Here is a 9,953-nt window from a genome sequence, read left to right as displayed (position 1 = left end):
GTGAATTCTTTGCTCTGAGTAACTCACAACTTTGGGTGTGGGGGAAACAGAACCCCTGCAAGGTGAGCTGAAGGCCCGTTCATTTGTATGAGTTGATCTAGTAAAGGCAGAGAATGGACAAGATGATCTCTAAGGTAAAGGAGAATACACAGAGTGCTCCCAGATTATCGGGTCTCAAGCGCACTGATCGCAAAAGGAGATTGACATCAAAACCCAGAGCGTTTGAGCCAGAGAAGATCAGCTCCGGAAGAAATTACCTGCTCCTAATTTTTCCTTTCACAAACAAGGTATTGACTTGTCATTCAGGCGTTAGGCCTTTTTTCATTTACCGGTTCTCCGACTCTCAGGAGTCAGAGTCAGGGCCACACGGCGCCCCTCTCCCACCCCTCTCGCTCAGCCTCCCCATCTCGGGCGGACCGGAGCAGGAGCCAACGGAATGGACGTGTGTGTTTTATTATAGCTTTGGTCAGACGGGGCGCGGCGGAGCCGGGCCAGGGACTTTGGGTATCGCTGGGGGTTAAGGGATCAGGGGATAAGGAAAGCTGTCTGGGGCAACCCCGACCTCGACCTCCCCAGGGTGGGAGGCAGGAAGCGGGAAGAGCCCCTGTTGGAGGAGAGGTTTACCTGCTGATAATTCCTCCTCTCCAGCCTTCCCCCGGGATTGGGAAAATTGGGAGGGGGACGCGGCACTCCGAGACAATATACAGTCGTATTATACATATATACAGTGCTGAAGGGGGAGGGAAGGTCTTTACAACCCCGGGGCCAAAGGGGGCGGTCTGTGAACTGGAGCTACTCCGGGGCCCTGGTCTGTGGCCGCATAGCTGGTGGCCCCTAAGGTCCCAGGTGTGAGAGCAGGCTGAGGTTGTCTCCATCCTCCACCCCTCTAGCCCCTCCCTTCCTTTCGGGGTCTGACTGGGGATGGGGGGAAGGAGGCAGGAGACCAGGGACATTCTTCCCTCTTTACTCGCCTGCTTCGGGTGTAAGTATAGCTCCGAAAATGCCCCCGGGGCGAGGCGTGGGGAGGAGGGGGTCGGGAAGGGAGGAGGGAGGGAGAGACGCCCTGCCCCCACCCCGCTCTGTCCGGCTCAGTCGGAATAGATGATGAAGCCGGAGAAGGTGCTGTATTTGTTACTGTTGCCGCCGTGCGCCTTGCCGCCGTCTAGCTTGATGAAGACCTCGTCCCCAGCATCCAGGTGCAGAATCACGCTGTTGCTGGCATAGTCATAGTTCTGGTCAGCATCCTGGGCGATGGCGCTGGCCCGGACCTGGGTGCCGGGGTGAAGTTCGGGTAGAGAAACCGGGGGAAAGAATCAGGGAGAGGAACAGAAAAGAGAGGAAAGAAAGGGGGCAGAGGAATAGGGAAAAGAGAACAGAGAGGAGAGGGACAGAGGAGTAAAGACAGAATACAGAGAGAGGATGGGGGTGTACAGGAGAAAAGAAGGGATAACAGGAAAGGGAGAAAAAAGGGCAAAGGGTGAAGGAATGGAGGACAGGGAGAGGGAAAGGAACAGAAAACGGGGGAAAGAAATTAGGGGAATGAATGTCATAACTCTTGCAGTTAGTGTGGTGTTGAGTTGGGCTGCACTTCTGGAAGACAAAGAGGTAGAGTATCTCCTTGGCCCCCTTTTTTCCCTCCTTCAGGTGTCTGATTTCTAATATTTTTTCATTTACTTGACCAAAGGGAAACAAATGGAAGGAAAATAAGGGGATCCCTTCCTTCCCGCCCCCCCAAAACCCAAGTCAGGGTCTACTCCTTACTGTACTTTGCATTTAAAATGGAATCTTCCTCTTGCTTGCTTGGCTTGCTTGGCAAGGTAGAGGGCGGATGAGAATGATGCAAAAGAGGAGAATTGGAGACAGGTTTTTTTTGGGGGGGGCTCCATATTTTTCATAAAACTCTGAACCAGACCATCTCTAAGACCTCTTTAGCTCCGGTATTCTTTATTCTATTTTCAGATCTAATTACTTACAGGGAAGGAGTAGGGAATCAGAACAATTTAAAGTTTTTCTCTTCCTCTCCTGCCACTCCAAACTCCCAAGTGATTGAAAAAGGGGCTGGGATGGCATTCTGCTTTTGTAGCTAAAAAGCCATTTTTATCCCTTTCCTAATCATCTCCCCCCAAAAGTAATAATTTCTTCCACATAAAAGTAATATATTTATATATGTGTATATATACATATATATATATTACAATCAAACAAGGGCTTTTGCCTAATATCATTGAATCTCACCTCCCCTTCACAATTTACCTGTGAAGTGGTAGAGTATGTTTATTATTCCCATTTTACATATAAGGAAAATGAGGTTCAGTTTATGATAATATATCTAAGGTTTGCCTGCTAGTTGGTAATAAGGACTAGAATCCAGTGCTTCTGATTCCCAGTCCACTGATCTTTCCATTATTATATGTACAAAAGGCAACACTTTTATCAGAGGGAAATGATTCAGAGGAAGAACAGGGATGTCTCTCCCCGCTCCATAAGCCAGGGTCTACTCATTGCTACACTTTGGGATTCAGATGGAATCTTTCACTTGTTAGGATAATTTGGGGATGCTGGTTTAAAGCTAACTTAAAAACTATACTGAGACTTTAAGGATGTTTTTTGATGAATGAGGCTGAGGAATTCCTTCCACTTACTCAAATGGAAGTCCCTGGAAATTAGGAATAGAATTCAATTTGTGGACCCCATCTAACCCATAGCCAGGGCTATATGGCCAAGTGATCTCTTTCCTCTAAGATTCTCCAGCTTTGGAGTTGACTCTTTTCTTTCAGGAATAGAAGTGAAGAGACATCAAAAGGAAATGCGGCTCAGCACAGAGAATGGGCATACAAGTATATTTTCTCCCTCTTTGGGATCAAGAGTCTGTTGGGTCCTTTGTTTTTGAAGGCAACTTAAGGAACTATAAAGAGTATTAAACTTGGAATCAGCCAACCCGGGTTGGAGTCCCAGCAGTGCTACTCACTAGAAATGTGACTATGAGAAAGTTGTTTCATCTGTAAAATGGGGATAATGCACTGCTTACCCTTCTCAGGTCCAATTACTTTCAATCTGTAATAAACTTAAGGTCATCTCCTTTTGATCAGGTCCCTAAAGAGGAAAGTGACATATGGGAAGCGATGTATAAAGGTATTAAACTTAAAACTGAACAAAAACTTATCTGAAGCTCTCTGACCCTTACCTGCTGGGATGACAAAGGGAAGAGTAACCATTTTCCCACTGTCCATTGTGAAGGGTTGTCCTTACCCTCTTCCCTGACCTGCATTCCCTTTCATAGAAATGTCCCTTTGTTTTGAACTGAGTTGTAGATGTAGGGGATTCTGCCTATGGCCTTGGGGAAAAGTAAGGGCTCCTATCTTACCTTTTTCTAGGACAGTTGGGATCACCCTAAGCCTGAATCCCAGGATCAGGGGTCACTTCAATAAGTATAGAGGGATGAAATAATTTTAGAGCCAACCTCATAGAAACAAGAGAAACATTTAGTTTCCTAGATCTGACCATTACCCTAGGCTTGAGAGTACCTTTAAGGAGCAGAATGAGCCCCTCCTGATTCTGGTCCTTTTCCCTAATTCTCCCCAATCCACTGTTTCTCCAATTTATCTGCCTACATAGCCAATTAAGGGAAAGAATATTGCCAGAGTAGTGACTGCCTCCTATGGGCTCAAAAAAATAATACAGGTCAGTGGTGGAACAGACCTGCATATATTTACATGCCATTCATTTAATGTGCAAATTCGGGTCCCTATTCCCTGATATATTCAAAGTTGTCACTAGAAAAACTTCTGGGTAGGTTCACAATCACTCTCCAGCTGAACCCAGGGAATGATTAGAATAGGGAGGGGAAACTCAGTTTCTCTATTTGGGAAGATGGGTGTGAAAATTTTGGTTTTAGTCACTGACATTTTCAGCTTAAATTTTTGATAAAACAAAGAAAGAAGAGTTTTGGGGAGATTTAATGTTGGGGAAAGGTTTTGAAATGCTGAGCACTCCAGAGAAATAAGCATATAACTTTTGGTGTTCTTTCCATAATCTTAGTGTCATTTATTATTATGTACGCATTTTGTTATCTCTTGCTAATACATTAGTGATATTTATTTTTATTACTCAGATTAATCTGCTCTTAATTCATTATGACAGTGTATTCTTAATAACCAAATCCATTTTAATATTTGCTGAATGAATGATATCATAATCTTGCTTTAGAAATCTCCTGGTGATCTGACAGGCATCTAAAAATATTATGATTATTACTTATTAATTACCATGGTTGTTCTTGAAATTATCCTAATTGTCTAATGAGACATGAAGATCGTGCTATTCCCATTTCTATTTCACAGGATAGGAAACTGAATTTCAAAAATCAAGAACCTAGATATAGAAAGGAGAAGGGGATTTGGGATTACTGAATGATAAGGAAGATCAGAAAAGGGAACAGAAAATACCCATTTGCTTGATGTCTAATGTTCAGGCAGAATCTAGACGAGTACTTGAGAATATAATAAAAACTTGCATTTCCATAAGACTTTAAAATTTGCAAAGTTTACATATACTATCATGTGTGAATCTTATTACCCATATTACACATAAGGGAACTGAGGCTCAGTAAGCTATAAGTGACTTGCCCAGGATCACAAAGTTATTCATGTTGGGTTTAAGTAAGATACAAGTGTATCATGCAGAGTTTAACTCATATCTTCCTGACGTCAAGTCTGTACTTCCCCTTCCTGCTTAAATAGAATTGGGTTACTATCCCTGGGACTCAATTTACTTCATCTGTCAAGTGAGAGATTGAGTTAGATTGCCTCTAAGGTCCTGCTATTCTAGCATTCAGATGAAAGCTTCATGTTATGAATTAGGCCTACGAAAGGTGAAATAATGTTACTGGTTCCATAGAAACAATGCTAAAAATGGATAATCGTCTAATCATATTTCCTGCAGGAATTTTTGAATGTACTTGTGATGTTACTGAAACCTCTGTTGGTCAACAGGCTTTTTTGAGGTTCACTTGCCCTAGACCTAAATAGAGACTTTAAGGAAACCAGACACTTAAATCTCTTAAATCTCTTGACTCATGAGTGAATACTTTGTTTCCTCATCAAGTAGATCCTACTAAGGGCCTAGAAGTATAAGAGTGGCTTCTCAGGTAGCCTCTCTAAGATCTCTATTCCAATCCTGTGAGTAAACTAACGTTAACCTAGGGTAAATGTTGGATAGAACTGGCCTCTTACCTGTGGGGGGTAAGAGTCCAACACAACAGGCAAGCTAAAGACAGGAGAGTCAGGAATCAAATAGAAGTTTAATTCCAAAGTGAGAGGATTTCCTGTTTCTAGTCTGCTTGCTGTTTGACAACATATTCACTTGCTTTGGAGAGATTCTGGGGCTGCCTCTCCTCCAATACTATTCAAATGGACTCTGGGGCCATATCTCTGACATCATCCACCTCTGGTCACCAGTCATGGCTAAATTCTCCTTTGGGCTTCAGGGGCAAAAACACACACTCCTGAACCCCCTTAGAAGGAAAGGAGACAGATCTTTTTTATACTGCCTTCCTCTATTAAGCTAACTCTTGCCTCAGTCTCCTCTAAAAACCACAATTTAAAATTCTTTCCTTTTCCTATTAAAAAAACACACAACCCAACAACATTAGAATCAATATTGCAGAATTTCTGGACTCAAAGGGACCTTAGAGATCATCTAGTACAGCCCATTCATTATTCAGAAGAGGCCCAGAAATGACAAGTAATCTCCTAAGGTCACACAGTAGCATTCTGGTCCAAATTCTGCTACTGTGTGACCTTAGGAGATTACTTGAATGCCCCTTCTTTTAGTAACTGATACTAGTCACAGGTGCCCAATTCCTTTTTATGCTCCACATCTACTAGACCTCCATACCCCTTTATATTTTTAAAGTTCTTCTCTTTAACCCTTATAAATGCCTGGGTAGTCAGTGGAACAAACCTCTATTTTATAACTGCATTGCCTAACATATGGCTGGGTCAGAGCCAACAATACACTTTCTCCTTCCCTTTCCCCCTAATCCCCTCCTCTACCATCCCACCATGATCCCTACCCCCTGCACCCAAGAACCTAGTCTGGGGGTCTACAGTTCCCCAAGTTTAGTTCTAAAGACATGTCCACTCCTTCCTTTGAAAGAATTCAGGGGTATGGGATAATGGTCAAGGAGATGGAAGAGTTTGAGGGAAATGGAAGCATCCACAAATGGAAAGCAAAAAGTGCAGGATGGACCTCAGAGATATGAAAAGCAGCCAATAGCAGAAATAAATGAGCATCCAGGAAGACACCCCCAGAGAGGAGAATGCCGACTCAGGAGAGACCACCTCCTGGAGAATGAATGGAAGTTCCTTCTCTCAAGCTTTGGGGAAGGAGGGTAGTAGAATTCTTCTTTCTCTATTGGCTCATCCCTAAATCTGCAGCTCCTCCTCAGTTCTTTTTCTTTTCCCCTCTCTCTCAATCCTTGTCCCTTTCCCTTCTCCTATCTTTGCTCCTTGCCCTGTCTCTTCCTCTTATATCTTCCTATGAGGCTGACCCCAGCCACATCTAGAGCTGTTCTGGGAGGGAAAGGTGGAGGGGATGCTGGCTTGGGGCACATCACTTTAGATTTCCTCCCACTCAAACTGGGTTAAAATGAATATGATTAACAGTTACAAAAAAACAGCTTGACTGGGGTGAGAAGTATGTGTCAGGGTTAGTACCAGGCATCTAGGGACTGATGATGTGGCTATGGTTATAGGAAAGGATTACATGACTAAAGGTGTCTGTGCCTCGAAATGGTGGGACTATCTCCTCCCCCACTGCCTGCTTCCCTGAGTCATTCACTGGTCCTGAACCATCCCCATATGCCATCTCAAAGAGTAGGGCCCTGATTTACCAGGCTCTGCCCAGACCATGCCCCTTGCCTGGAAGTAAGGCTATTTTCCTGTTTGGTGATGGAAATAAGCTGTCATTATTTCTCCATAAGTGATATTAGTTTATTTTTAGCATTAGACGCCTCCCTTTGGGCCACCCAGTGATGGGGCAGGACTGAGGAGGGTGGGTATTTCATTTGTCTTGAAAAGACAAGGGCTCACAGCCCTTTATGCCCACCTCTGAAAGGCTCTGGATTCAAACTTTCTTTAGGAAAAAGGAGAAACTCAGATCTCAGCATTCAAAGGTGACATTGCTGAATCTTTTATTGGTGATTAATAAGCAGAATTGTATTCTAATCAAGGTCAACCACTTACAGGGGCGTAGGGTAGAGTCTAACTTGCCCAATTTAGCAATTGAAGGCATAGATGAAAGAAGGGTGAGAAAAGATGAGACAGGGACACAAACACAGCACTATGACTTTTTCCTGATTTCCACCCCCCTCCACCTTTAACTTATGAACCTCAGTTGAGGCAGGCACAGTCTGAGAAGATAAGGACTATTGGAGAGAAAAAAATAAACTGAAACTAAGGTCCCAATGTGTTCCTTCCCCACTCTGCCCAATTAGTTGTTTGAGAGCCCTTTCCTCCTGCCCACACTATCTGAGGCTCACAGCATACCCCCTAGGTCAGTGGGCTGCCATTAAGAGACATTTCAGCCCAGACTAGGTCAAAGGAATGATTGTGGAATGGGTTTGGGAGCTGGAACAGGACACGATATGGCATTAGAAGCTTGGAGTTTCAGATCTTCCTCTTTCCCTTCTCCCCCAAGGTGAAGAAGGCAGCCACAGCAGCAACTCCTTGCATTTCCAAGTCGATTCCAGATTTATGGGCTCCTGGGGATTGGAAGTAGGCGGGGAAAAGGGGAAAAATTCTCCTGGGCAGAATTTTTGGATGCCACCCTCCCCCCTCCAAGCAAATAAGAAGGAGAGAGGAACTGCAGCAGAACTCAGACACCGGCAAACCCTGTCTCTGGAAGGGAAACTTTTCCCATAGGGACTACACTGCTAGGTCCCGAGGGATGGAGACAGGGCTGGGTGCTGATTTACCCAGTATCTTCCTTCTAAAAGAAGGTCAGCTAGAAAGCTCCCAAGAGCTGTTCGAACCTGGAGGGTGGGTTTCCAGGTCTAATGACCTGTGTGCCCTGGCTATCCTAAGTCGCTTTGGTCCTAGTATCAGCTTCACTTGTTTTAATTGTCCCCTCCCATCCCGAAGCTCACAGTACCTCCTCTTTCCTGCCTCCTAGTCCTCCCGTCTCTGGCCCCGCCTATCTCCAATTTCCCCCCCTCCCCACATCTCCCATCTCTAGGCGGTTTTTCTCTCGGGGCCCTCCCCACTCACTCTCAGTGCCCACCTGTCTGTCGTTCCCCTCCTCGGATATTAGGACTTACACCTAGAAAGGAAATTAGAGATCATCTACACCAAGCTACTCATTAAACAGAGAGAGAAACTGAGGTCCTGAGAAGGGAAGTGACTTACGCAAGGTCACAGAAGCAAAAGAGGATTAAAATCCTGGTACTTACTCGGTACTTTCTACACAGCGCGCACCACAGAGCCCGAACTCTATTGCCAGTCACTTTCCCACCCTATTCCCTGAAACCCACCTAGCTCAGTGACCCTGTGCTAAAGTTTCTCCGTTCTTACGACCCTGCCCTTCTCCCCGCTCCAGCCCAGCCCCAGACTCTCCTGGTCCCCACCTGCCCGTTCTTGCAGAGATCTGCCCACATGCTGGTGCCATCCCCTCCTCGCATCAGGACGTGGTAGGTGAAGAAATAGGTGCCAGGGATGTTGCACGTGAACTTGCCGCTGGCTGCGTCGTAGTTGTTCCCTAGATTGGTGACCACGTCGTCAAATTTGAGGATCTCGTAGCCCTCGTGGGGATTCTTCAGGCCCGCGTAGAAGGCCACCCGGGGCACCGTGGTATAGGTGGCAGTGCTGATGGCACCGTTGCCTCCAGGGCCCGGGAGCCCAGGGGGACCTGGCTTTCCGGGCTCACCCTTGTCCCCAGGCGGGCCCACGGGACCCGGAGGGCCAGGATCTCCTGGGGGTCCCGGGGGTCCAGGCTTCCCGGCTCTGCCAGGCTTCCCCTGGGGTCCCTGCACCAGGGTGGAGGGCGGGGGTGCACCACTGTGCTCGCTCAGGGGTTCACCGTCGGGGCGGGCGGCAGTGGTGGAACCTGGGGCTCGAGCCGGGTAGGGGTCGCACACCATTCGGCAGGTGCCCAGCATCTCATAGTGGCCGTCGGGGCCGCCAGAGCTGACGAGCACGGGGATCAGCACGACCAGGACCAGCAGCATCACCACTCCCACTGCGGCCGCCAGCAGCGTCTTCCTCCCCGCGCGGAGCCTAGCAAGCGCCGGGCCGCCCGGTCGCGCCGTCGGGGCAATGGTGCCAACGGGGCGGGGGGGCACCGGTGGGGCGCCCGTGTTCAGGGGCCGTCCTGTGGAGCTCCGGGCATGGGGCCGGGCGGAGCGCACGGCGCTGCCTGGCCCTTCTCCCTCCTCCCACTCTGTCTCCCTCCCGCGGCGCGGCCCGGACTGAGCAGCGCCGCCGCTCGCTCTCCGCCTCCGATTTCCTACAGCTGCCTCGGCCACCGCCCCCTCGGCCGGGCCCCGCCCCCTCGGCCGCTCCCCCGGCCGCTCCCCCGGACTCTGCAGGCGGGAGGAGAGGCAAAGTCCCGGGCGGGGCTGAGGTTCAATTGGGCTGCGGGAGGCTGGGACCCGCCTCCCGAGAGGGGGAACGGGTGGGGGCTAAAGAGGAGGGGGTGGTAAGAGGCGAGGAAAGAAACCAACAGACATTAAAAAAAGAGAGAGAGAAAGGGATAAATCGAGTCTAAAAGGGGGGTTGGGGAAAAGGCTAGACAGACATTCCCAGAAGGAAAGAGGGAGAAAGACAGAATAAAGTGACCAAGGGAAGGAAAACATTAAATAAAGACTCAGAAATAGTGGAGATAATTCAACAAAACAGGATTGAGACTAACAAAGTGGGAGGAGAGAGAGAAAGAGGGGGAGAGACAGAGACAGAGCT

At 47.5% G+C, this 9,953-nt stretch overlaps 1 protein-coding gene across 1 annotated transcript; it reads right to left on the bottom strand.

Moving 5' to 3' along the window:
- Positions 1-434: 434 nt before the first annotated feature.
- Positions 435-9,506, bottom strand: C1QL1 (complement C1q like 1). Its single transcript, XM_003768428.3, has 2 exons — positions 8,624-9,506; positions 435-1,268 (listed from the first exon to the last, which is right to left on the bottom strand). The coding sequence occupies exons 1-2, from the start codon at positions 9,221-9,223 to the stop codon at positions 1,089-1,091; spliced, it is 780 nt and encodes a 259-aa protein (XP_003768476.2). The 5' UTR covers positions 9,224-9,506; the 3' UTR covers positions 435-1,088.
- Positions 9,507-9,953: the final 447 nt, after the last annotated feature.

This window comes from Sarcophilus harrisii, chromosome 4, assembly GCF_902635505.1.
Source record: "Sarcophilus harrisii chromosome 4, mSarHar1.11, whole genome shotgun sequence".
Classification (NCBI taxonomy): Eukaryota; Metazoa; Chordata; class Mammalia; order Dasyuromorphia; family Dasyuridae; genus Sarcophilus; species Sarcophilus harrisii.
Note: the sequence above shows the minus strand (reverse complement) of the source record. Positions and strands in the feature narration are given on the sequence as shown.